We start from the raw sequence: 27,849 nt of genomic DNA on the forward strand, positions 1-27,849 counted from the left end.
AATAACAGGGAAAAGCAACGCGAGAAACCCAGCAAAGAGAACGCGTCAAGCGGGATCTAGCTGCGGTTAAAGCATTTTCCATTTTGTTGTCACCAACCAACGCGGCCGAGAGCCATCGATCGGCTCTTAGCTCCCAGCCCGGCCCTCAAAAGCGCGCGATGAGCCGGTCCTCGTGCTTCGAGCGGGCGCCGGCCGAGGGGGGAGAGGTGGTCCCGAGGATGCAACAGCGGATCACGAGCTGCTTCCCCAAGAACGAGCCCGGCAGGTAGCAGGGAGACGGCTCGGGGCTGCCTACGGGGCAGAAGTTCCATCTCTGCTTTCCTCCCACCCAAACACGCTCCCGACCGCTTAAAGAAAAGGCGCAGGCAGCGTCGGGCAGCTGCCGGGGGGGTCCGGCCGGACCCCCATCCCCTCGCTGCGGGGTGGGAGGCCTCGGGGAAGAGCAGGGTTTTCAAAGCCCCTGTCCCCAGCAGAGAAACCTCCTCCTCGCCCAGCGCACGGGTCTCCTTCCCCCGGAACGAGGGAGGGACGGGGGCACCGGCGGGGAGGTGGGTGTCGGGGTACCCGTCCCCCAGGAGCCGAGTCCGGCGGGATCAGACTTACCCGCGGCTGCGGTGCAAGAAGGGACAAGGCTGACGCCTCCAAACGCCGTCCCAGGGCTGGGCAGCCCTCCCCAGTCCGCGTTAGGGCTCAGCTGCTGACCTCCAACGCCCGGATAAGAATTTTTCTCCCCAGAAAAGCCCTTTACAACCTCGTGGGGTGGCTACTTCCATCCCCGTTGGTCCTCCACCAGCCCCCCGAGCTCCTCAGCCACCTCTGCCGGCCCCAACAATCTTTCTCCACATCCGGTCTTCTTTATAAAGGCCTTTATTTGACTTAATAGCAAACAAAACACTAGTTTAAATCGAGTGTACGTAGTACACCGTTTACAGCAATGAAGCGGCAACATGTTTAGACGCGACCTACCTCTCCCTCCCGCCCGCTGCCAGGCCGAGCCGGGGGTTCAACATTGCCACGTGGTGGTTTAGTGGGTGCCGTAAGCACAGACGTTATTCGGACGATAAAAACAGGAACTCAAACATGGATGAAATGTTACAGAAGTGGAAAAAAAAAACCAAAACCTCCCTCCCCCCCTAAAACAAACAAAAAATTCCACAAAAATAAAAAGATTCTCTTAAAGTTACCGGACTAAGGGAGAATTAAGATCGTGTGTTAACCACTGAGGAATCGGCCATTAAAATGGCTGTGCACGGTTAGGTCTGGTTTCCTAAAGGACGCCTTTAATGTGGTCCATATGATACAAGCCAGCTAAGGATCCTAAACGACTCACTGTGGGTGGGGGACATTTGGACAGACCTGGGGACACAGGCACGTGGAGAAGGGCCAGAAAAAACCCCCCAGCCAACCAAAAAAAAAAAAAAAAGTCCACGACAAGACAGAAAATCCTGCTCGGTGCATTCCTGTTCCCAGAACCAGGGGTTCCCGTGCGTCCCGAGCACGCTTCTCTCCGCCAGCACACCTCGGGAAGAGCTCCGAGACCCTTCAACGCCTCCATCTTCACCTCTGCCTCTCCCTTGAGAAAGCCTAGATCGCTATTTTATAGACGCCCTCACCTGAATTCATGAGAAGAGAGGGGAAAAAAAAAAACCAAAAACCAAACCACAACCAAACCACAACCTCCTGGATTCGATTCCACCCACCCGGTTCGAGGGGCAGGGAAAGGGGTCAGAGGAGAGAAGCCAAAAGCCGTCTCCTTTCCATCCCCTCCTTTACTACGAGGAGCTCCGCAACGGGGACGCTCTCCCCACCTTTGCCACCTCTTTGCCGGGGGTGGGACGCGGAGGAGGCTGCAGGAGAGATCTCGGGACCCAGGCGGGGTCCCCCCAAACCTCCCTGCGCCGGCTCACCCCCCCTTCAGATGGGCCACGGTTGAAGTAAAGGTTTCACGAGTATAAAATCAAGTCAAATCACTCAAAAGACTCTGAATTTAGGACTAAAGAGGCGATTCCAATGGAGACGCGATTCGCTCGGAGATGCTAGTTTAAAGTTTCAGGAAAAAGACAGCACTCATCGCAGTAATACCACAGGGTGGGTTCCCTCCCCTGCCCTATATTTCCTGCTACTTTTTGTTTGTTTGTTTGAATTATAATACAATGTACATCTGTAGCAACGATACTCCGGCCAGAGCCCCCGAGGAAGCCCTCGAGCGTCAGAAAGTCCATCGATCGTGTAGTTGGCTTTCGCTGCTAAAGCTGTTACTCGCTGAGGCCTCGGGGTTTTGTGTTTGCCGAGTCGAATCTTCCCCTTTTAGGCTCTTCCTGCACACCGGACACGTGTCGTGCTGCAAGAGAAAGGCGGGGGGGGCTTCAGGGAAATGCCACTCGGATGGCTGCTTTACCCGGACGGTTTTATCCCCTCAGACACGCAGGGCTCGGCTCGGAGATGGGGCATGTCTCGGAGCCCGAAGAGCCACGGTTGCCCGCGGGCAGAGGCTCTTACCAGCTCTAACCACGGCACGATGCAGTTGCTGTGGAAGAAGTGATTGCACGGTAACTGCCGAACTTGCTCCGCTACTGTGTAGTCCTCTTTGCAGACAGGACACTCCAAACCCGTATCTGGAAGAGACGCAGAGAGCAAAGGAGGGTGAAGCAGGCAGCTTTAGCTCTCCGGGAATACCAACTCCCGTCTTTACAAGCCAGGGTAGGTTTGTGTACGACCCACTGGGGGCGGCAGCATTCGCCAGCCAGGTGTGAAAGAAATCCCTTACGTTCTCTGCGTAGGACCGGCAACGAAAAAAATAAATCAAACTAAGGGTATTTTAGCCGAGACCTGCCAAAACTTCCTCGCCCAGAACGAGGGCGGTTTTGCAAGGCCGGCGGGGGACGCTTCCATCGCCCACCCTCCTCGGGCTGCTGCGCGCCATCGACCACGAGAGACGGCAAAAACCCCATCCCTCTTCTTTTGTACCAAGCCCGGAACGCTAACGCAGATGTCCCGGCCACGAGCAGCGGGGAGACTGAGCTCCCAGCCTCTCTGGCTGCCAGGCTGCTCGGCCCGAGCTCTGTCAATTCAAACAGGCGAGACCGAGCATTACAACATGGAAATTCAGATGCTTCTTGGCTTCCCAGACAAGAAGAAGAGACATGGGGATATAAAAAGCACCAGACAAAAATATCTGTTGTGGAAACAGCTTTTCTAATCAAACAGTTTGTCTTAATGGAGCATTTTAGTTTCCAGTAATAGAGCAGCTCGGAGGGAAAGGGATCCTTTGAGCAGCCTTTGGAGACAGCCTTCTGCAAAGACAGGGAGAAAAACCCCCGGGATGAGCTAATTGCAAAACCATAAATGTTACGAGAAACCCACAGGTCTTTGCTGCCAGCTGCACGGCAAGAACCTGCGCGTTTTACATGACATTTCCAGAGCGGTTCAGCAGGAATACGTTCAGAGCCTCATCTCCCAGCCCTGCCGTGAGCCAGTTTGAAAGGGAAGAAAGCAACACGCCAAGCCCAGCTCTAATGAGACCATAAACAGCAGCACAAACAGAAGATTTTAGAAGAAGGTAAAGCAATCAGGGGTTCGGTAGGCCAAAAAGGACTGCGCAAACAGTGCGGAACCAAGAAGGTCTTTGCTGATGGCCTGAATTGGCGGAGGTTTGAGAGTCCCAGGAGAACTGTGAACACCAGAGATGACAGCAGCAGCAAAGCTCAGGATCTCCCGAGCTGGAAGACACGAGTGTTTGCAGCCCGAGCCTAGACAGTAATTCAGGAGGACGGAGCAGCACTGCCTTCTACCCTCCCACATCAGCCAGGGAAGCCCAAGGACACAGCGAAGAGGCCGATCCTTAGCAGAGGGCGTGGGGGAGCTCGGGACGCGTACGTCAAAGCATCAGGAGACAAGTGACGCGGGACGCTGGCCGCTGCTTTCACCTACCAACTTGTTCCTGAGTTACTGTCACTGTCGGGAGAGATGAGATCTTCTCTTTGTCGGCTGGAGGTGGTCCCGTGTTTTCCAACTGCCCCAAGAGCTGTGGAGAAGAAAACATGCTGTGCTCAGGAGTACGGACACGGCTTTGCCGTGCAGAGCATCGTCCTACGAACACGGAGCGCGCTACGTCCCAAAACCAGACAGGCAGGCAGGAGCAGCTCAGCACAGGCTGTCCCTGGGGGACGTCCCTGACCCGGTCCTAAAGTCCCCAAAGTGACAGACATCGCCGGCTTCCCAGACAGGCCGTGCCAGGGCCAGAAACATCCCTGTTGCCCAACCCTAGGAGCAAGCTCGGGCCGTTTCATCCTAGCTTAGATATTCAGTGCACAGCTGACCGTTCCCTCCTCTGCAGCAACATTTTTGGTGTTCAAACCTTAATTTCATGCCTCCAGTCTTGACAATCCCGCTTCTAACATCGTTGCCCTCCAGACATTTTCTCTTGCATCAACAGTCGGCAGACTGAAGGGCTTGGGTGGGAAGGGAGACGTTGCCATGGACATGGGAGAAGGTGCTAAGCTACTCCTGGAGGGTTTTGAACCGAAAGGGAGTCGGTGGAGATGTTTAGAGAAGAGGAAGAACCTTGAACTGCAGGAACGAAGGAGACTGAGCACCTTCTGCCTCTCCCAGGACTTGACCAGGGTGTTAGGAGGAAAAAGGAGACCTCCCAGGGCTATAAAGAGAAGCTGCTTTAGTCGAGTACCGCCACCAAACCCTGCGTACCGTACCAAAGCCTGCGCTCCCGTGGGTCTCCATCTCCTGCGTGAGGTCTCTGACGTTTAACACGGGCTGAGCTCGAGCTGCAGCGATGGTGCTGACAGCACCTCTTTCCCGGTGTTATAGTTTCATGACTCATAGGAATTTTATACTGTTACGACCTAGATTCACCCGGCAATCAGCTCAAATGGGTTCAAGCACGGTCAGGGAGAGCGCAGAAAAGGGTTTGTAGGAGCCTCATTTAACTTTGAAGGCCACATTGAGACGCCTGGGATGACACGAAAGCCCGGGGGTGGGCAGAGCTGCTGCTCCAGACCCAGCGGAGAGCCGAACCCAGCGCGAATCTGAACTACGACACCAACCCCACCGCACTGAGCTTGCCGGGGCTTGCTCTGCTCCGCTGGGTGCGGGGTGGGAGGAGGAAGGTGCTGTCTCTGAGCGGCCATGTGGGCTGCAGGCTCATTTTAGGAAGCGGTGAGTAAGGCGGGCGAGACGGGCGCATGATGCAGCCTGGGAAGCCGGGGGCTACTTATGAATGGCAGCAGATGGCTTTGCCAGGCGCTTTCGGGAGGTGTCAGCACGACAACAGCAGCCAAATTAGCTCTCAGTACAGCATCCGTCTGCTCTTCCCATCCCAGTGATGCCAACACCCTGGAAGAGACTGTTTGTGGATGGAGGCTGGACACCCCCAATCCTCAAAGGAGCCAGACAACGCTTCCAGGGAATGGGAGCGGACTCGGCTCATCCCTCCACAAACCACAGGGGGAAATGGCTCACGGCTGCAAATTGCTGAATTTGGCGAGAGATCCGGGGCTGACGCTGGAGGTTTTAATCTTTGGCCTCCGCTGAGCCCGTTGCAAGGCACCTGCAAGCCTTGCACCACAGGTGAGTTGACAAAGAGGTGAACTAAGGTCCTGCATTTCCACAGGAATAAGGTGCGACCCCTGCTCCTAGACCCTCTGAAGAGGCAGGGCGCAAGCAGCCACCGAGCCAGAGACCGACGGTCTGTTCCTAGTCCTCATCCGAAACCCAGCACTCGTCTCCAGCAGTGGGACTGAGCACCACGGAGAGGAGCACCAAAATTTACAGGCACAGATCAAAGCCCGGGCCAGCCAGCTTGGGACTTTCTCCACCCAGGTACATACGAGGGTCTTACCTGGGTGACAATAGCATCGAGGCCGCTCTGTCCCCACGCATAGTCCCCAGGATTCGAGTGCAGCATCCCACTCCTGCAGACGGGAGCAGAGAGTCAAGGAAGCCGTTTCACTCACCCCAAACCAGCCCCGAGGTTTTCACGATCCTCCCAGAGAAGCCACGGGAGGGGGAGACGGAGGAGACGGAGCTCCCGGACACCAGACCACGGCTGTTTACTGGCGTGGACAGCCGTGATCAAAGCCATGGTCTAAACCATGCTTGCTACTCACCAGGAAAAAGGGTGTTGTGAGCCAGGAATCGCTGAGTTTGCAAAAAACCCTGCAAAGATCTGCTGTATTATTCTAAAGAGGGAGGAATCGAAAGAGAAAAAAAAGAAAAAGAACAAGTTGAGCAAACGAATAAATGGTAGCAGCAACAGTTTAGCAAGAATGGGCAGCAAAACACGAAATACCGCTCCGATCGATCGGAGTTGTTGCAAGACTCGCACCTGGGTAAACCCCTCTGCAGAAGGGCGAGCCCCGAGACAGAGGCACAGCACGAAGGAACAAGGGATGCTAACTCATCAGAGTGTGGGAGGGCTGGGAGAGGAAATGACTGCATTTCCCAGGCACTGACTCGTTTCCCTGTGGCGAGGGTTGGCACTGTTACAGGCAAAACCCACCTTTCCCACCACGCAGCTTCGATTCGTGCCGAGGGGGACAAAGGGTAGAGCATCTGATGTGAAAACCTGCGTTTTCTGGGTCCAAGGGTCACCTACCATAAGTGCCAGGATCCCATTTCATCAGGTTTCTCCCCAGGATCCCACATTTTTTTCACTGATGGGGGAGGGAGACACTTCCAGGGGGTAATTTAGGCACTTACCCTTCGATAGCGGGAGACCTGTCGGGGCGCGAGCTGCCCCGGGATCTGTACCTCCGCGTCATGGGCAATCGCGGGGGTCGGCTTGGTCCCCAGAGGTCGGCGTGGGCTTGGTGGCCCCTCTCGTTGTCCCTGCTGTCTTGATCCAGTGAGCTGCTACTCAGAAAGGGTCTGAAGTCAGGAAAGAACATGGTGTGGTCCAAATGGTCCCAAAGCTGGGGGGAGAAAAGGGGAGACACAAACCGTCACTAATCCCGGTGACTCCGCTGCCAACACGGAGGCAGAGAAGTCCACCTCGACACAAGCAATTGAGCAAATTCATATGGTTACCATGGCTCCCAGAAAAAAGTCTGGCAAAAGCACTTAATTATAGCCCAAACTAATCAGATGTACCACCTCCAGGAAGACCAACACGTCAGCTCTTCCCTTCTACGTACAGATCGCAACAACATCTATTTTGTTAAGCCACCCCAGCGCGCTGCGAGGGTTGGTCTCTCTCTCCAAGGGCTGGGATTTGAGGAGAGAGAATGCTGGACACCCAGGCCCCACATCCACGGGCTCATCGGGTCCTCACAGCCACAGGCAGCAAATGGATGTGGCCAAAAACTGAAGCACGGCCCCAAGAAGGAGGGTTCGTGTCTCTGGTTGTGTCCTCTGGTTCAGCGTACCCGACACGGCAGAACAGAGCAGCCAGAAATGGCCAATAATGAAAGGTCTTGCACGTGTAACGCTGTTTCGTGGGGTCCGTCCACACAAGCCAAGGCATCTCCTGGTGCTGTAGCAGATCTACCTGCTGCTGGCGGTGCAAAACCCCACCTGCTCCTTGACCAAGGCAAACTGCTGGCCCTGAGCCTGCCCAAGGGCGAGCAGGGACACGAATCAAGAGCTGCTGGGGGGCACCGATGGATGTCTGCAGAGCTCCTGGCTACGCTCCCCGCTGCGGGCTGCCAGCCTGCAGAGAAACTGGGGGCTGCACGAAAACACCCAGGAACCCGGAGCGAGGCATCCCCATCCCGAGCCACAGCTCGGAGCCGAGAGCCCCCTCGGCCACCTGCGAAACCCATTTGGTTTTATTCCTTCGGTGATTCAGATCACTCACGGATTAAAGTAACAGCTGAGGAGGGCACTGAAGATTTACGATGTGGGTTTATGAGAAAGAAAAATTCGTAGGACACAACAAAACAAGGAGCGTCAGACAAGAAACCCTCCGCGTGCCGCGTGGGAGCAAGCTGCTGCTCACGCTCGATACGCCCGGACCAGGCTCCACGCCGCAAAAGCGACACTCGAAGGAGCAGCGCCCTCGGATTTACTGCGGGAATTAAACGCTACAGAGCGTAACACGAGGGCTGTTCTTTTCTTATTTGTACTAGACCCTCATCATGCATTATGACATGATTAGAGCGGCTTAATTTCCATTTCACACCAAATTAGCTCGCTTTATAAGTCTCTTACATTGCTTGGTTCAATCCGGCACTGGAGGAAAGGGAGAAGTCAAGTTTATGACCTGTTCTCTGAATTAATACCCCACAGCCAGAGTTTTGCTTGTTCTCCTGCTGGTTATGATCAAGATAGAGCTCTGCCTGCTTGCAGCCACACTGCCGAGAGAAGACTTTCATTTATTATTAATCCTAAAAGCCATTTAAATTTACATAGCGCCTTTCACGCAGAGGCATCCCAAAGCTCTTTGTAAACCGACACGTGGGCTATAAGACGAGATCACTTTATCTCGCTGAAACACGGGCATTTCTGGGATACGGCGCTGGGCAGGAGCTATAGAAAGGCAACAGTTTTGTTCAGGAGACAAATGGATCCAGCTGAAGAGGAGGGGAGGAGAGGCAAACCAGCTGTATGTGGGGAACATGGAAGCAAAGAGGAGGGATCCAGATCCGAAACACAAAGCTGTAGAGGAATTCCAGCTATTCGGTGACCCTGTTTCTGGTACTGAACCGAGTGGCTTTGCTGCAGCACGTGAAGGAGGGCTCAGCAACAACACAGACCCCCAAATCTACCCAGGGATAACCCTGGCCGACGAGCTGCGACTCAAGACATTGGGGAGCTCTCCTGGCAGGAGCGAGGAACAGTTAAAACTCCTCAATAACCGAGCAAACGAATAACCTGATCTCTGAGCAAGGTCTGCTGGCAGAGGAAAGGCAGAGAAATTTTATTTCCATCTGTTTTACACAGCTCAGCTGAACTCCTGAAGGGAAATAGAGCCCTGCGGAACGGAGCCTGCGATCAGAGCCTAAAGCCGCCCTTCCTTCCCCAGGGTCTGGAAGAGGAGCTGCCGCCGCAGCCACGAGCGCAGGGTGACTCAGGCAAGGCCACAGCACGAGTTCAGGGCGCACATTCACGGAGCTCGACTCAGGCTGTCGGCACGTGCCCGGCTGTTTCAGACTTTAGGTAATGGGGTAAGAAAAGGCGCTGCCAGCCCTCGCTGCCCAACACCCCCTGCTCTGAGGTCCAGGCAACTGAATTGTGAGGCACGGATTTTGTTGCAAGTTTGGACTTTTTAGACAGTTGTATTTCTGGTAAAACTCGGAGCAGCAACGAGCAGGGAGGAAAGGGCGGTCAGGCAACACCCTCCCTGGCTGGCTGAGCATCACCGACACACGTCCCAGCATCTGCCAGCAGCAGGGGCCAGGGTGTCTTTCTAGCATCCTTCTTTTCCTGCCCTGCCCAGTGAGCAAATCTCCGGCAGCGTCAACAGTCTCCTCAAAATGTGCCAAGTTCCTGAAAACTCTTAGGAAGAGTTTTCCCAAGAAAACTGTCCTTTTTGCAAGGCAGTAAGTGACGATGCCTTCACATGCTGCACCCGGAGCCAAGACGGAAAAACCTCTTCATGGCTACAGTTAAAAGAAAAGCAAGACAGCAAAACTCACCTCTGCAAACTGTGTGGATGGGCTGTCGTCTATGCCACTGCCATCTAGAAAACTGGAGAAAAACAGGCAAGTGAGAGCAGGTCACCCCTCCAGAAATCATCTCCCCTTCTGGGGTTGAACACAGACGGGAACTCGTGCGAGCAAGACAGTCCCCGTGTGGCCTGAGAGAGAAAGGGACGGGCAAACAGAGCCTGCCTGTGTGAACACAGCGGAATAATTCCTAGGGACGGAAAAGGACTATTAAAATTAAAGGCTTCTTTATGTGCCAGCACGCTATGCACAACCTGACCGAGGAAGAAACCTGGTTTCTAACTATCCAGACTCCGGAAGAGCCTCCTAAGAGGAGGCATTTGAGATGGAGCATCGTCGTTCTGCAAACAGGCTTGTGTGCTAAGTGCCCCAGAGGACCCCTCCGGTCTTGCCTTAAGCAACAGGTATACGCTTATATTTAAGAAGAGGACGTAGTGTGACATTAAGTCCTCTCCTCAGCGACACCCGGCCCCAGATTCCCGCTGTGGCAAGTCTCAGATAGCAAAGGTTCACGGAACCACTGGTGCCCTTTCGTCTTGCCCACCCCCAACCCAAATAAAGCGGTTTTCTCAGCAATTACTCAAGACCGAATACAGTAAGCGCTGAACAGGCATCATTTTGCATCCCTAATTTGCCACCAGCGTGTTCTGCTGGGTGACCAACCACCAAATCCTAGAGAGCAAAGGTATTTCTCTCTTGGCCTGAGCTGCGAGACTGGAGAAGCGGTCAGGAGACTGAGCTGGGGCCAACAGAGGAAAAAAGAAAGGTACTGTGAGTCATTGAGATTCAAGCTTGATTCCTAAAAAAATAATGCTTCTGGCTCTAAGAGACCAGAGAAACAGCCGTCAAAAACCTGTAAGCGCTTTTGTTCACGGGACTTAGTACAGCCTTAATTCAAGACTCCCACCTTCTTGGAAGTCTTCCCCAAATCCTCCACGTGGCTCTAGCATGAGACCAGCAGCCACTTGGATCTTCAGTCTCATCAGGTATTAAGTCCAAATTCACGCTAATAGATACGCTTTTCTTTTGCATTCCTCATTTTATCCTTGTCCACAGGTTTTAGAGGCTTTACACCAGGCATCTTATAAACCCAGAAGAAACGTAAGCGTGTGGTAAAACAAGCAGTGCATCGATGTGTGCGTTACCTGGAATCATCTGTGACTTCTTCGATAAAGCCAGATTCACATCTCGGGCAGGTGTACTCCTGAAAAGACAGAGGAAACTGGTTTTAGCCACCAAGCACTTAGCTTGTGGTTTTAGGAAAAAGACAGAGCTCAAAAGGTTACACGCCAGGAGTCTAACGTGGATTCCCGAGCTCCACCTCCCTGTAAAGGCACTCTGAAAGACCAGCGTTTCGGTTTCATTAAGAGGATTTCAAAGCCCGGTGGTTACAGCAGATATTATTAACCTCAACTGACAATTGCGGAACGGAAAAACACCCTTCTCAAGATCACGCAAGGTTAGTGACGGACCGAGGAAAAATAAATTAAAAAACCCAACACACTTACAGCCTCGAGCCTGTCCAGATAATGACATTTAAGAAAAGAGCCATTTACAAGCCTGCTGCAAAGCACCAGGACGAGGCCAGCTCCCAGCAGCGGTGACAGAAAGCAAGTCACTTCAATTAAACCGGTGTCAGAAAGCCGACGAGCTGCTGGTAACGCAGCTCCGTGGGGAGCTGGATTTGCTGCCGCTCGCACTGCGGGGAAGACGGCTCTCGCAGGGAACTTACAGAGATGCTCTGCAATTATCAGAGTTAGAGCATAAATATTTTTTACTTTTTCCCCAAGCCATTTTCGTAAACGGGGACTCCATACGTAAGCCAGGCTCGCCAGCTATTCAGCACCGATCCCACCGCTTGCCCGCTGCTCTGTCCTCCCACCGAGCACGCCATTCCTTTACCAAGTGAAGGATCTGGGCTGCAGAGAAGGGAACACACAGCCCCAGGGCTGCTTTCCCTGGCACAGCACCTGGATAAAAAAAGCAGCTCCTCCCAAGGCCACAAAATCCCAATCCAAAAGGCTCAAACGTGCACCTTTCCCACCGCCGGCTCCCTCCGAGCCTGCCCTGCTGCCGGACCAGTAGCAAGGTGCTGGTCACCAGTAAAGCGGGATGGAGGTGGATGGGCTTGCTCTGCGGCTGCAAAGCTTTTAAGGATGGGAGAGAGGGAACTGGATAATCCAGAGGCTTCGCTGCTCTGGAATACGCTGCTAGGGCCATCAAAGCAGGATCTGCTGCAAGGGGAGGACATTAAGAAGCCAGGCTGGGCAGGCGGACAGACAGACGTGCACAGCCGGAACACGGGGCATGGAGAAGAGGCACCTCTGGGTCCACCTTGCAGCAGTGCCCTGAACTCAGGACCCTACAGACATCCCCCATCGCCTCCCTACCCATAAGGAGGGGAAAAACCTCCCGTGGCTCCTCTGAACAACTCGGCTCGTTCTTATCTGGTGTTACAGAAGCGCAAGATCTGCGTAAAGGGTGGGGAAAAGCCATTATCCGGCCTCCCTACCTCCAGCCCTCCTGAAAATCGGGCAAAGGAGAAAAATTCAGATCTCCCCTGCGCTTCCTCGCCCCCCGCGGCGTTACCGAGCAGGGTCACCCCTGCCCAGGGGCAACCACGGACACAGGGAACGCCGGGACTTGCACCGGCAGGGAAACGGAAGAAGGGCTCCGTCCTCACAACTACACGGGCACAGCAACCCCCGTCTGCCAGCTATTTATCCACCAGAAGAAACAAAAGGACCGCTCCCCAAAAGGAGAGCATCCTTGCCAGCCTTCACATCCAGCTGCACGGCGATCCTGGGTTCGGCACCGGGGAGAGGAAGAGCTGCCCGCAGGCAACCGCGGAGGCAGCTGGAGCCTTTAGGATCAGTTGGAAAAGATTTCTTTAGAGGAGAAAAGTTTCCTCTGTTTTCATTGCGAGAGCCCTCGTTTTGTCCCAGAGCTGTGGATCTGCTTCAGTTTAGGGCAAAACATTGCCAAAACCAAAAAGCACCCCCAGATCCTCCCTCCCCAGCCCGTCCCGCTGCGGGGCGGCAGGAGACGGAGCGCTCCCAAAACCCATGCTCTGGGCAGTGATTTTCCAGCCCGAGATTCGTGGGGTCTCTGTCCAAAAATAAAGCCTCCTGATAAAAGAGTCTTGCTTGCTTTCTTTCCTCACGCTTCCCAGACCACAGATAAAAACCCCGCCAGCGTCCCGTGAGCCACAGCCTCGAGCCCTCGGTACCAAATCCTGCTACCTAGACCTGGAGCGTGACAAGGAAGAGGAAAGAAAAGACAAGACACCCGAGCCAGCGGCACACCGGTTGCTCCAGCTCCTTCCTTTGAACTCCCAACACGCCGCCGAGCTCGAGGACTGATCGAATGCCCGGCGCAGCGTTACCAGAGCTGGGGTGCAGGTGGGACACCCCCAGCCCGGTAACACAACGCCTTTGCAGAGGCGGCTCCAAATTCACCCACATCTTTTTTTGCTTTCATGAAATGCAAGCTTCGTCTCCCCGTCCCCTGTCACCGTACAGCTCCGTATCATTTTCCCCGCTGAATCTGTTTCCCTGGGAATGGCACATAAGCCCTCTAGACACCTCAATTAATCTCATTTTGCCTTTTTTTCCCCCACGAAGCAAAGCGTTAGCTGGCAATATTTACCAGGTGCTGTGCTTACGCAGGGGCACTTCGCTTGCCAGCTGGAGCGGCTTCAGAGATGGAGAAGAGTGTGGCGGGGGGCTGCCCACAGCAGCTTCGCTCCCAAAACAGTCGTGACACCCCAGTCAACGATGGGAGAGGCCGAGCACAGGCCCATTTAGGCAGCCGAACATGTGGTATATTTTCAAAAGAGCTCCAGCCTTGAGTATAATGGGAACTGATGGGTCATGAGCTCTTAGAAAGAAAAAAAAAAAAAAAAAAAAAAAAAAAAATATCTGTCTGGGGCTTTCGGCTTTGCGTCCGTGAACTGCAGGGCTAACGAGAATAGACGCGTGCGTTTGAAAGAGGAACGTGCGTTGCTCGGTTCTGCGTAGGAGCAAATTGCGGGGCTAAATGCCACCATGGAGAGCAAGTCTGGCTGCACGGGCGGGAAGGCGGGGGGGTACGGCACGGACCCCTCTCTGAACAAAAATGACAATGCAGGGGGGAAAAAGAAGGGAGCTGCTGGGAAAGGCTCTGCAAAAGGCGGAGTACGCACAGGCGTCCCTCTTCATAGACAGAGATGTTGGTCTGAACTGCAAATTAGAAGCGAGGAGCAGTGAATGCCTGGCATTTCTTAAAAGTAATGAATACGTACCAAATCAAAAGCTAGGCACTAAAATACCGGGGTCGAAGAGCTCATTTCATACTATACCATCTCATTTCATACTATACCACCTCATTTCATACTATACCACCTCATTTCATACTATACCACCTCATTTCATACTATACCACCAGGCTTCAGAGCAATACCGAACCAGGAGGCCATTCTGCGCTGCCTAAAAATCCTTCACTTAATTCATTTCCAGCATTTTCCCTGTCAAAACGACCACATTAGAAAGATTTTTTTTTTTTCCCCCCACTCCCCTAAACTTAGCAGCGGGCCGTGCCATCGGGGACGCTGCTGCGCTTCCTGGGGCTGCAGGTCTGATGCGTTTCTGGAAGCTTTTGAATGTTGCTTTTTATGTTATAAGCTGTATGGAAATTACCAGCATCTCACCCAGAAGCTCGAATGTATAGTCAGAGCATGGAGAGAGATAAAAATGGCATTTGGGATAAATAGCAACAGGGGGGAGGGAGAAGGGAAACCAGAACAGACGACGGGAGGTGGGTGGGATACTGCAGAGCCATCGCGTGCACGGAGCGGCACGAGGAGCCCTTCGTCTTACCTCCCCGCTTTCTAGGTTCAGGGATGCATCGGGCAGCCCCGGTATCTGCCGGAGCCTCCTGCCTGCACAGAAAGAGCTTGATGGGCACACCGCGTCCCGAGAGCTGCCACCGTGACCGTTTTGGTGAGCGCAGGGACCTCATTCCCCGAGCAGGATTCAGCCACAGCACAAAGAAAAAGAGACTTTCCAGAAAGGAATGACAGCATCCTATCGCTCCAACTCCCCTTCAGCCTGGTGGTCTGTGTTTCCCAGAAGGAAAATAAAAGGAAATCCCACCAGGAGCCCTCGCTGCCTGCGGCTCTGCCCGACGGGAGCCCACTGCGCCCTGCTCACAGGAGACAGGCGCTCGCTAGCTAGCTAGAGGAAAGCAGCCAGCTGATTTTCTAAGCAGCCAGAACTGGGTGGCACATACACGTCTAGCCTCAGCGCGTCTGTCAGGAGCGATGTTGCTAGACTTGATCCTGCATCGGGGCAGAAAGGATGGACTAGAAGGTTTTTCAGCCTCCGGTTTGTAGGTCCATACCCCCAGGTGGTCCCCAAGCACCCCTTCACCTCCAAACCAGAGGGAAAGATGCAAAGGCAATTCCAATTAAGAAGCAAGCAATGGTGCGTGGCAGCAAATCCGTCTAAGTTTTGAGGTCCCCACAGAAAACTCAATTTAAAGACTACAAAGCACCCGGAAAAGCGATGTGCAGGTTGCTTTGGTCCATCTACAGTGCCGTTTGGGTTCTTGGGCTGAGCAGGCAAAAGAAGGCACGTGGCCAGGCTCTGGCAGAGGCACCGTTCACGCCCTTGCCCTGTTCATCGTCCGGCCCGGACGCGCAGCGAGCCAGGAACCAGCAACTCCCCCGGTCAGCGCCGCATCCCCCTCAGGGGACGCTAGGGCACCCGAACGCCAAGCACCCCGTGCCATACCGATGAGGCCATCGTTGCACGGCACGTCCCTTCCGCAGTCCAGCCTGTCCTGCCGGCTCAGCCCTCCGTCGCGGCACTTTCAGCACCGTCAGCATCTTTCCAGCTGAGGCACCAAACCCGAGCTGCTCCCAGCCACCACGGCCGAGGGCCCGCAGGTAACGGTGTTAGTTTGTCACCCTCACCCGCAAGGTAGGGCTCAAACCGTCCCCTTCTCACGTCCTCCTGGCTATTCCAGGCACCGGCAACTTGGAGAGGAGACATCAAAGCAAGCTCCCTGATCAGCAAGGCAGAGACTCCGACGAAGGAGAGAGAATAAAGCAAGCTGAGAAGTTTTCCCCGACTCCCGCTCCGCCCAGCAGCTGTGCACGCTTCTACTTTGGTGGCTTGTCCTCCCCTCGACGGCCACGAGCCCGTCCCACAGCTCTAACCCTGGACGTAACTTAACTACCTTCCCCTCTCTTCATCAGGCAGCTACGGGCAGGATAACTCAGCTCCACCACCCTGGGCTTGGGTTGACTCATTTGTCTTTGCTGAATTAGAGATCCCTCCTGTAATCCCTACAGCTGCAACGATATTTACTCCTCATCTTTAAGTACCGGGCAACATGACTCTGCGCTGTCCAAACTGGCTTCACCCAAGGGGCAGCTGCTCCTTGCATTAAATAAACTACCTGGTTTATATTTGACACGGGTAAAAAAGAGAGAGAACCCAGAGAACTGGCCCTAATTCAACACTTTAGAGCCACGCGATCAAGTTGCAGCTCACTGAGGCTGAGCCTCACGCACCTTAACCCTCAGTTAGGAAAAGACGGCTCTTGCATTCTCACGTGACGAAGCAGCAGCAAAAAAACCTCCACGGCATCTCTTCCCCCGGCAGGACGCTGGAGCACTCGTAAGCTCCTGAGATCTGTTCGGCTCTGCCGTCGCGCTGGCACACGAGCCAGGACCGTGTCTCTCAACCCTTGGAGCTCAACAGCTTCTCCCCGGGTCCCCGCTCCTCGAGGCAGCTTATCACCTTGACACTTATTTTTACCACCCGAGGACTTTCCTCACGCTACGCGTCGGCCGTGGAGGCTGCGGCCAGAGGGTGTCGGGAAGCCAGAAGTATAAAAGTGTCTTTCAAAGTCACTAGACGAATTCTTGGAGGATTGTGATTCTTAAACCCAACAGCGCAGGTACAGTCTCCAGCTCGGGAAATGCTTCAGCACGGGGAGGTCTAGAAGAAAGACCGCTCAGTAACCCCTCGTTTTCCACTCCCTTGTCCCTAATCCCTTCCCTAGTGCCTTTCAGAAAGAAGATCCAGGGCTCAAATGACCCAAGACAGCTAATTTTACGCAAAAAAGGTGTTTTGTTTGTTTTTAAATAAAAACCATTTTGCCAAGAGAAGACAAAGCAGTTGTCATGACAGACAGCAGGTGATACGGAAAACGCTCTGGGACAGTATCCCCCTTACCTGCTCGCTCCCGTACAAAGCCACGTGCCGTTTCCTCCGCCCCAAGACCTGACCTCAGAACTTGCTGCTTCTTCTTCCCCCCCCGGAGCAAGGCCAGGGTCCTCGGCGAGACGCAGTCGCACTCTTTGCGATAAACGTTAATCGCGCTGTCACCGGCGTTACAGACAGGGACTATCGTATCCTAACCTTGACTCCGTTCCAGCATCACCGCGCGGTTCATCGGCCAATTCAAGCGTTTCTTTGAGCCACGCCAAGCGCAAGGGAAACTCCATCACCGAAACGCCGGACACCCGGGCAGCAGCTTTTAACCACGCGTGGCACTGCGTGGACGGTCTGTCATCCTCGGCGTTCATCCAGAGCTCTTCAAGGGAAAGGAAACGTGAAGCGAGAACAGCTCCTCTCCCGGCTCACTCCCAGCTGAGACCGCCTGGCTTCACACCGGCAAAGGAGAAGTCAAGATATTTTGGCGGGGACGGGAGCCTAGCACGGATGAAACCAGCCGGCCATGGCAGCGATGAGGAGGGAGATCGCTCCAGCCTTCTCCCACCGCTGCTGGGGAGGGCAGCACGGGCCGAAACAAGCAGACATGGCAGCAGTCGGCACTGCGGGAGCTGTGTCACCGGGAGAGCTGAAATCCCTGCTTAGCTTTGCCTCTCATCCAGCCACACATTCTCTCTTGGGTTTTTCCTCCCCTCTTTAAAATAAAAACAGATCCGCGGGGCTGCAGCCCCATCAGGACAAGCGCCCGCCACCCACAGCAACTGGAAATAGCCGGCAGGGGATATCGTTAAACATCAGCCAGCTTCTCAGCATCAAACCAGCGCTGCAACCCGGCTGCCCGGGCAGCAATCAACCCAACGCAAGCCCACCAAAGCCCCAACGCAAGCCCACCAAAGCCCCAACGCAAGCCCACCAAAGCCCCAACGCCCCAAACGATCTGCAGCCAGGGTTTTAGTTTAGGTTGCCATTATCCTGGTGAAAGCAGTTTAAAAAATCCACAAAAACCCAGTGCGCTCAGCATTTGTTTTGTTTTTGCAAAGACAGGGTGAGAAGTTACTTGTCTGGGGCGAGAGAAAAAGAGACTGGGGGCATGGGACCGCAGCCTGGTCCTGGCAAACGGGTCCAGCTTCTCCCAGTTTATCACTTTCGGTTTTGCAGATCCTCCCCCACGGAGCCAGTAATTGCTCTGCTGGAGGTAAACTGAGGCACGGAGAGAGAGTTACGGCCCCAAAAGAAATCAGTGCTGGGGCAGAGCGGGGTGCACGCAGCCGGCGCTCCTCCTGCAAGGCAGGGTGACAGCTACGCAGCCTGGAAGGACGAGGGGACCCTCCGAGGACCGACCAAAGGGAAGCAGCAAGAGCAGCTCCCAAGGTCACCCCACCGCAACCGTGGGCAGAGCAGCCCCGTGGCCACGTCCTCCCCACAGCCAGGGGTTCAGGTGACACCCCGACCCCAACTGTCCCCAAGTCACGGGGACAGCACCGACCCAAGGCAAAGCACGTCTGGGCGCCGAGTAAAGATTGTAAAAGCCTCTCCCAGTCGAGCCGACTGGCCAGGGAAGGGCGTAAGGAAGTTCTGGCTACATTTTCCTTCAAAGGGATGATGTGAAGGAACAGGTTTGGGGACGACTGACGGTCCCCAGCAGGTCACAGGGAACCTGTCCATCCCTGTCCCCACCCCAGGGCCAGGCCAGAGGAAGATCGGAGATGTCAAAAGAGCAAAAATATTCATTACTGTGGCAGGCACGAGCTCCAAATAGATGTTTTTTAAAAGCCCAGACTGTGACAACCTGCATTTCTAGACCCACCAAAAGCTCTACGACGCTCGTCCCTACCAAAATCCAGCCGCCTCCGGAGGGGAACGAGAGCGGAGCCCAGCGGGAGAGGCAAAACAACAGCCTCCACCAAGGCCTCAACCCTGAGCTGGGTTTCTGGGTGCTCCTGAAATAGAAACTGGAGCAAGACACGCCGGGAGAGCTGGGCAAGCCATCCTCCAGGCAGAGGATGCAGCGACCTCTTTAATGCCCACGCAAAGCAGAAGGGACTTCGGTCCGCCCGGGCTCCCGATTTAGAAGCGAAGGAAACCGCTCACAGCACGTTGGATCCGAGCAAAGGAAAAACCAGCGCAGGTTTGATGTAAAGGTGTTTCGTGGAGCAGGCCTGGAGTTTTACTCCCAGGTCAGGCAAGAAAGATTACTGAGGCACCAGGAAAGCCTGAGTCTTGGGGACGGACGGGGTTTGAGCAGGTTTTGGATAGTGCTTCTTTTAACAAAGTAGATTTTGAAACGCTGGAGGGTAAAGCGCTGAAGTCAGCGACAGATGGAAATGGTGTACAAAGAGAGCGGAGCAAAATTTGGGAGACAGGAGGCAAGAGAAGCACCCGAAGGTGAAGCTACCGGCTCCAGAGGAGTTGGGATGGATCTGGATGCAGATTTCCAACTTCCATCCCGTCAGATGAGGATAACCCTCGGGGCTGCTCGTGCCTGCAGAAGCCCGTGCCGGGGCCCCTCGCCTGAGCTGGGTGAGAGCGCTTTCAGAGCCTGCGTTGCCCCTCTCCTGCTGCCGAGGGGCCACATCGCTCCGTCTGCCTGGATTTTACAGAAATCAGGGAGGGGGTCTCAGTGCCCGAGGGGTCTGCGCGTGGCCTCGCTCCTGTCTTGGCGACAGAGAAGGACAGGGAGGGCTCCAACACCCTTGGACAGTAAAGGAACAGAGAAAGCCCACAACTCATAGCTCAGAAATGAACTTCTGGGGTTAATGAAGCTGATAACTCCCTGCCGGCAGACCCTGGGGTGCCTGCAGGTGACAGGAGATATGGTCCCCGACCCGCAGGAGAGCAAGGACAGCTTGTGAATCGGACTTGGATGTAGATGCAGCCCGTGGATAACGGCTGCTGAGACGTCTCCCCTCCGTCCCACACTGCTCAGCCGGGGAAGGACGCAGGCAGCCGGATGACGGTGGCCGCCCGGTTCACCTCCTCCTTCTGCCATCCCACACGCCAGCCCTGTCTGCATCCCCCCAGTCCCCCCAGTCCTGCCCCTACCCCTTCCCAGGCTGGGCACTGGGATTATGCCCACCGCCATAGGGAACGGGAGCATCAGCCCAGTCCTGCTCCTCTCCCCAAATGTCCCCCAACCTCAGCGATCACGGGACAAACCTTCCACCCCCAAAACCCCCAACATGGGGGGTGGGTGGGTGGATATCGAGGTCACACCAGCCCAGACCCACTTTGAGCTGCCTTGCTGAGGGATTTGTCACCTCCCTGCTCAGCCCTTTGGGGCTGGGGGTGTTGGGCTCCCCAGATATGGGGGACTCGGTCCCAGCGGGCTGGGGCTCGAGCTCCCCTCTCCTCCTCACCTGGAGGGACGGCACCGACGAAGGGCTCGGCTAGGGGCCGAGAACTGGGGGTCACCCCTGGGAGGGGGCCACATACAGCCCCCCCCAAATGCTCCCTGCAGTCTTCTGCAGGGACATCAGCGCTTCCCAAAGGGATCAGAGGATTCGTCCTCTCCTACAGCCCTACGGATATCGGGGTGCAGGTCAACCGATCCTCAGACTTTTGGGGGGGTCACCGCTCTCCACAGTCAGCAGGGTTGGGGGGGTCCTTGCCCCCACAAGGTTGAGCAGGATTTGAGAGCTCGCTCCTTCCTACAGGACCTGGGGTGCGGGGGGGGTGGGGGGGGTACCCTTAAATGCTGGGTTTCTGGAGAACCACCCCTTCCCCGTGGGATTTTGGGGGTCACCCCTTCCCTGTAGGATTCAGGAAAAGTTTGGGGGTACCACAGCAGCCTCTAAGGCTTGTCAGGGTGGCCCTGGTTGAGGGGGTACCCCTTCCCCACAGGATGGGGGGGCAGCCCTTCCCTGCGGGGGTCCGCAGCGTGATTTGGGGGTGGGGGTGTCATCCCTGTCTGTAGGGTTTGAAGGGAACAGCCCTTCCCACAGAGGGCAGGGAGGGGATGAGGGGGTCACCCCTGCCTGCAGGGCTTGGGGGGGGGGCTGCCCTTCCTCACAGGGGTCAGGAAGGGGATGGGGGGTCACCCCTGCCTGCAGGGCTTGGAGGGGGAGATAAAGCCATCCCCAGGCTGAACCCCGGGCAAGGGTACCCCCCCCAAGGGGAGATCAGTGCGGGGGGACGAGGACGTGCCCCTCACCCCGGGCCGGGCCCGGCCCGCCCCCGGCGGGGGGCAGCGGCGGTGAGAGGCCTCAGCCTCGGCCTCCCCGCACCCCCAACCCCGGCACTTACCGGCAGCTTGGGGCTGACCTCCCCCTTGCAGCTGTGGCAGAAGAAGCGGTGCTGGGACACGGCGGCCGCCGCCGCCGCCGAGGCCTCCGCCATCTTCTCTCTCCCCCGCCTCCGCCGGCTCCCCTGCCGTCAGTCCTCCGCCGAGGCAGCGAGGCCGCGGTTCGCCGGGTAGAGCGTCGGCGGAACGACCAGCTAGCCTCGAGCTTCCGGTTCCCTCGTCTGCTCCGGGCCGAGCAGCGAGCTCGCGTGGGCACAGCGTCACCTCGGCCCGACGAGACGGCGCGGGCAGAGCATCCCCTGGCCCGGTCCTCCAGAGCGGCCACCGAGGCGCGGCGGCGCCGAGCGCGACCGGAAGTAGCGGGCGGAGAACCGGAAGTGCCGGTTGCCATGGTGGCCGCATGGGCCTAGGCCGGGCCTGGGTGAGTGAGGGCCTGGCGGGTCCCCCCCGGCTGGGCTGCCGTCCCCCGGGAGGGGACACGGGGACCCCTGTGACAGGGCTGCGGTCCCCCGGGAGGGGACAGGGGGACCCCGACCCTTCTGACGGGACCCCAGCCCTCTGTGGGGGGCCATCCCACCTGGGAGGGGGACACAAGGGACCCCGACCTCTCTGACAGGGCTGCCCCTTGGGGCAGGGGGGACCCACGAGCCCAGACCCCCTGTGACAGGGCTGCCATCCCCTGGGAGGGGACACGGGGACCCCTGTGACAGGGCTGCCGTCCCCCCGGAGGGGACAGGGGGACCCCGACCCCTCTGACGGGACCCCAGCCCTCTGTGGGGGGCCATCCCACCTGGGAGGGGGACACAAGGGACCCCGACCCCTCTGACGTGGCTGCCTCTTGGGGCAGGGGGGACCCACGGACCCAGACCCCCTCTGACAGGGCTGCCATCCCCTGGGAGGGGACACGGGGACCCCTGTGACAGGGCTGCCGTCCCCCCGGAGGGGACAGGGGGACCCCGACCCCTCTGACGGGACCCCAGCCCTCTGTGGGGGGCCATCCCACCTGGGAGGGGGACACAAGGGACCCCGACCTCTCTGACAGGGCTGCCATCCCCCAGGAGGGGACACGGGGACCACCCGTGTGCCAGCGTCCGTCCCCTCTCCGTCTCACCCCGCCACCGCCCCAGGGGCTGGTTTCGCTCGAGACTCGGTCTCCCACCGTACATCCATGTTGGGTTTCTCCGGGCAGCAGCAGCGCGTCCCCCGCCCTCCCGTCCCCCCAAAACAGCCATAACAGCATCGGCGCTCTTCCCCAGCACCGCCGGGTGTTTTGATCTGCCGTCGAGATGACTCAGGCGGAAATAAAGCTGTGTTCCCTCCTGCTGCAAGAACATTTTGGGGAGATCGTGGAGAAGATAGGGACTTATCTTATCAGGACGGGCACCCAGCCGCTGCGGATGATCGTCAACGACACGGGGCTGTTGCTGGATCAGGTACGTCTCCAACCCGCCTCGGCTTTAGCCTGGGTGTGATCAGAGGCCTTAGATAATGCAGCCCGGACCGCTCTGATATCGGCCCGAGCCGTCGGTCACCACCGCCGCTGCTCCTGAAGGAGAAACTGGTAGGAAAACCTTGAGAAGGACACATGAGCGCTTTGATGCTTATTAAAAAAAAATAAATAAATCAGGGGGGTTTTCTTAAGCGGGAGAGATGGTTTATTATCTCGCTTAAAAGGTAGTCTGGGAAGGAGGAGAGCGGAACCCTGACTTCTCCGAAGGGAGCAAAGGCAGGGAACAGAGCCCAGAGCGACGGGGATGATGCGCAGGGGACAAGATGGTGACGCAAGCACTGGCAGCTCAGCACCGGGAGGGTCACAGCGGGGGGACGGTGGTGGCTGTGCATGGAGGAAATGCTGCGCGAGCGCCGCGAAGGGGGGCGAGGCTCCGAGGATGCAGCTTGGGCTTCTCTGTCGCGTAACCGAGCCGCGCTCTGCCTCGGGCAGGTGAAGAAAGCCCTTTGCGTCCTCATCCAACACAACCTGGTGACGTACCAGCTGCAGAAGCGAGGTTTCGTGGAGTACGAGGCCCACTGTAAGCGGGTCCTGAGGATCCTCCGCTACCCACGTTACATCTACACCGCCAAGACCCTCTACAGCGACACGGGCGAGCTCATCGTGGAGGAGCTGCTCCTCAACGGCAAGATGACGATGAGTGCGGTGGTGAGGAAGGTGGCGGACAGGCTGACCGAAACGATGGAAGGTGGGAATCTCCTCTCCTTAAAAAAAAAAAAATAGAGGGTCTGGGAGCGGGAGGAGGTGCAGCGGCTGCCGGAGGCCGGTTTTGCTCGGTGAATGCGGTACTGGCGGCTCTGTGGGCTGCGCTGCAGTGGGAAGCTGGCCGTGAACTTGGAGAAGGAGCCACCCAAAGTGGCCTCGCTGCCGGAGGGGTTATAAATGCTGTCCCCCCACCCCAAAACGGCCTCCGAGCAGCCTGTTCGTAGCGGTTCTCTGGGGACCGCAGCGTCACCTCGTCCTCTGGAGCCGCAGGCACAGCCCGGGGCTGGCAGAGCTTGAGGCCGCCGTCTCTGTCCTCCGGCCTAGACGGGAAGACCATGGATTACGCTGACGTCTCCAACACGTTTGTGCGCCTGGCGGACACGCACTTTGTGCAGAGGTGCCCGCTGGTCCCCGAAACCCCCGAGAGCCCCGACGCGCCGCCTCCCCCTGCGCCCACGCTGGTGGTCAACGAGAAGGACATGTACGTCGTGCCCAGGCTGAACCTCGTAGGTGAGAAGCCCCTCGGGGTAACCCTGGGTGCTACCAGATGGTTTAGCGGGGTGTTTGGGGAGCGCTCGGCCACAGGCTGTTCACCTGAGACCGTAATAACAGTTTTTAAAAGCAAACGGCCGTCTTCTTCGTTTGACAGGGAAAGGGAAGCGGAGACGATCGTGCGACGAGGAAGAGAACGGCGAACACAAGGCTAAAAAGCAGAAGCAAGATGGAGAAAGCTCGGAGGTACGGGGGACGTTGAAGCAGCGTCGCCCTCGGCTCTGCGGGGCTGTAAATGGGGGCACGTGGGAAAGGTGGAGGCAGCTGCCTGCTGGGCAGGACGCTGCCTGTCTCCCGCATGTACCCTTTGCCGGGGACGCACCTCTGTCCCTGTCCTGCCAAGGGCTCAGCTCCTTCCTCCTCTGCTGAGCTGACGGGCTCGAGGGATCCGGCATCTTCCCAAACATTCTCCTGGGGAAACCAAACGAGCAGTTTTGCGGCTCCTCTCCCTCGGCTTTGCGGCTCCTCTCTCTCCCACTGTTCCCCCGCAGCCTCCACCCGACGACGGCATTTACTGGCAAGTCAACATCGACCGGTTCCACCAGCACTTCCGAGACCAGGGGATCGTCAGTGCCGTGGCCAACCGCATGGATCAGGTTCGTGGAAGCGCTCGGAACCCTCCCGCGGTCGCTCTCCACGTCACGGGGGGAGCTTGCCGGTTGCGGTCGCGGTGGGGAGGTGTTAAACCCCGCCCCGGGGCAGGCAGGGGTGGCCAGCGTCCGCTTGCTGCCGCGGGAAGAGCTCGGGACAGAGGTTCTCCCACACTAAAGGCCGTTTCCTTCCCCCCCAAAACCAGACCAGCAGCGAAATAGTGCGGACGATGCTGCGGATGAGCGAAGTCACCACGTCCTCCGGCGCGCCGTACACCCAGCCGCTCTCTTCCAACGAGGTCGGTTCCTGCCCTGAGGAGTCAGGGTGTAGCCCGGGCCCTTCGCTGGCACGGCTCCGGCACCGGCTTTGAATTGGGCAGGAAAAGCCTGTAAAGGACCTGCAGATTTAGGCAAGCTGCTTGTTTTGTTTTACCCCTACTTATATTCTGCCGGTTTTTCCTCCCGTAGATATTCAGATCTCTCCCAGCCGGATACAACATCGTGAAGCAAGTTTTGGACCAGTACCTCACCCTGTTAGCAGATGACCCGGTAAGAAACGCGTGATTATCTGAACTGCCCGAATGCGAGAACTCGGTTGCGTAAAGAAGTTCTCCTTTTTACAATCAAGATTTTAAGAAAACCCGGATTTTTATTACTTTGGGATGTAGTGAGCCTTTTTTTTTTTTCTTTTCTCGTAGCTCGAGTTTGTGGGTAAATCCGGGGACAGCGGCGGGGGCATGTACACCGTCAGTATCCTTTGTGGGTGAAGTACCCGAGCCAGGGTTTTCCAGTGCGTGCGCCGATTCCCGAGTGCCGGTGTTATCCCTTGACCTCGGGCTTGTACAGATCTTCACAAGGCCCTGGCGTCTCTGGCGACGGCGACCCTGGAGTCCATCGTGGAGGAGAGGTAAAACGGCCGTCTGAAGGCTTCTCGACCCCTTCTCCCTTCCGTCCGCCGATTTATTTTCCTCTCCCGCTCAGATTTGGCTCCCGCTGCGCCAGGATATTCCGCTTGCTCCTGCGGAAGAAGCATTTGGAGCAGAAGCAAGTGGAGGATTTCGCCATGATCCCGGCCAAGGAAGCCAAGGACATGCTGTACAAAATGCTGTCGGAGAATTTCGTGTCCCTGCAGGTGAGCGTGCCCGCCCTGTCACCGGAGCGAGGGTGAGGCGAGGGGCGTGCGGCCAAAGAGCGCGGGCTGGGGGCTGGAGAGCGATGGGCGCGGCGGCCTCAAAGACTTCCCCGAGCAAGAGCAAGCGTCGCTCTCCTGCTCCTCACAAAACGACTGCCCGGGTGACGGGCATTTCCCAGCGTCGCTCCCGCGAGCGAGGGACACCGCGCCCCGCACGGGACACCGGCAAAACCCCGGCTGAGGCCCCAGCCCCGCGTAGCTCACCGCGGGGACGTGCCGCACGGTGAAGTCCTCCCCGCTTCTCTCGCCCACCGGCAGGAGATTCCCAAGACTCCAGACCACGCGCCGTCCCGCACCTTCTACCTCTACACCGTGAACGTCCCGTCCTCCGCGCGGATGCTGCTGCACAGATGCTACAAGGTACGTCCCGGTCACCGCCGGGGACGCTCCCGGAGACCCGCCGGTGGCTCTGCTCGGTCCGCCTGTCCCCGAAGGCCCCTGGCGCCAGCCTGATCCCTGTCGGGTCCCCATCGGGTCTCCATCCCCATCAATATTCCCAAGCAGGGGGGGGAAATCCAGGCCCCCCCAAGCGTGTGCCTGCTCCGGGCGATGGAGCCCAGTGGCTCTCCACCACCGCCACACGTGGTTCTCCTCCACCACCACCACCATGTGTGGTGGTTCTCCTCCACCACTACCACCACGCATGGTTGTTCTCCTCCACCACCACCACCACCACCATGTGTGGTTCTCCTCCACCACCACCACCACGCGTGGTTGTTCTCCTCCTCCTCCACCACCACCACCACGCGTGGTTGTTCTCCTCCTCCACCACCACCATGCGTGGTTGTTCTCCTTCTCCTCCTCCTCCACCATGACCACCACCATCACCAAACATGGTTCTCCTCCACCATCACCATGTGTGGTTCTCCACCACCATCACCACACATGGTTCTCCACCACTGCCACCACCACCACGTGTGGTTGTTCTCCTCCACCTCCATCACCACCACCACCACGCGTGGTTCTCCACCACCACCACCACCACCACCACCACCACGCATGGTTCTCCTCTATCACCACCACCACGTGTGGTTGTTCTCCTCCTCCTCCACCACCACGCATGGTTCTCCTCCTCCACTGCCACCACCACACGTGGTTCTCCTCCTCCACCAGCACCAGCACCACCATGTGTGGTTCTCCTCCTCCACTACCACCACACATGGTTCTCCTCCACCACCACGTGTGGTGGTCGTTCTCCTCCTCCTCCTCCACCACCACCACCACACGTGGTTCTCCACCACCATCACCAGACGTGGTTCTCCTCCACCACAACGCACGACCGAGGGCGGCTCTCGGGCCATCCCCGCGCGTCCCCTCGCCAGCCCTGGGAGCGAGTGGCTGGGTGTAACAGCCACCTCCTCCACCCTGGGGACTCCCGGATGGTGCCACCGGCGGTGGCGGCAACAACGTCCCCATTTCACCACCCGTTTCGGGTTTTGCTGCCGCGGCGCGGGCATCTCCCCCCGTGCCCCCGCCGCGCCGGGGCTGGCGGCTCGCCCTGCCCCGTTTCTCCTTCCTCTTCCCAGAGCGTGGCCAACCTGATGGAACGGCGCCAGTATGAGACCAAGGAGAACAAGTGAGCGCTGGGGCTCGGGCGTCACGAGGAAGGGGTGGTGGATTTTGGGGGGGAAGAGGGAGCCGAAGCCACCATTTTGTTGCCCGTCACCTCCCCAGGCGGCTGCTGGAGAAGTCGCAGCGGGTGGAAGCCATCTTGGCGTCCATGCAGGCCACCGGCGCGGAGGAGGCACAGCTGCAGGAGATCGAGGAGATGATCACGGCCCCCGAGCGCCAGCAGCTGGAGAACCTCAAACGCAACGTCAACAAGTGAGCGCGGCGGGCGGGGACGGGGACGGGGACGGGCGCGGAGCGGGCTGGGGACGCCCTCGGCCTTCCTGCGCGCTCCCGCCGCTCTGTCTGCCCCCCCAGGATCGACGCCAGCGAGAACCAGGTGGACGAGACCATCTTTGTGCTGGAGTCCTTCATCGAGAGCACCGTGAAGAAGCCCTGAGGGGCCGGGGCCGGGGCCGGGGCCGGGGCCGGGGCCGGGGCCGTGCTCGCTCTGCCCGCGGTGCTCGCGCTACTGAGGAGAATAAAGCCGAAGCCGCCGTGCTGCCCCCGTGTCCCGCGTGTCCCCCGTGTCCCCCGTGTCCCCCGTGTCCCGGGCACGACGGGGAGAGCGTCGCCGCTCCCGCCCGCAGCTCCGGGCCGGGGCGGGGC

General features: G+C 57.5%; 2 protein-coding genes across 2 annotated transcripts; one reads left to right on the plus strand and one right to left on the minus strand.

Moving 5' to 3' along the window:
• Positions 1–849: 849 nt before the first annotated feature.
• On the minus strand, positions 850–21,423 carry RNF115 (ring finger protein 115). The gene is made up of 9 exons (XM_072846565.1): positions 21,086–21,423; positions 10,766–10,824; positions 9,591–9,642; positions 6,715–6,926; positions 6,123–6,194; positions 5,855–5,927; positions 3,931–4,024; positions 2,500–2,615; positions 850–2,341 (listed from the first exon to the last, which is right to left on the minus strand). The coding sequence occupies exons 1-9, from the start codon at positions 21,176–21,178 to the stop codon at positions 2,210–2,212; spliced, it is 903 nt and encodes a 300-aa protein (XP_072702666.1). The 5' UTR covers positions 21,179–21,423; the 3' UTR covers positions 850–2,209.
• POLR3C (RNA polymerase III subunit C) lies at positions 21,363–27,702 on the plus strand. Its single transcript, XM_072846564.1, has 15 exons — positions 21,363–21,504; positions 22,340–22,516; positions 23,026–23,281; positions 23,623–23,808; positions 23,948–24,036; positions 24,342–24,446; positions 24,647–24,739; positions 24,909–24,989; positions 25,139–25,190; positions 25,287–25,347; positions 25,422–25,572; positions 25,891–25,992; positions 27,159–27,208; positions 27,307–27,456; positions 27,559–27,702. Exons 2-15 carry the CDS (start codon positions 22,370–22,372, stop codon positions 27,638–27,640), a joined length of 1,605 nt encoding a protein of 534 aa, XP_072702665.1. The 5' UTR covers positions 21,363–21,504; positions 22,340–22,369; the 3' UTR covers positions 27,641–27,702.
• Positions 27,703–27,849: the final 147 nt, after the last annotated feature.

This window comes from Ciconia boyciana, chromosome 26, assembly GCF_034638445.1.
Source record: "Ciconia boyciana chromosome 26, ASM3463844v1, whole genome shotgun sequence".
Lineage (NCBI taxonomy): Eukaryota > Metazoa > Chordata > Aves > Ciconiiformes > Ciconiidae > Ciconia > Ciconia boyciana.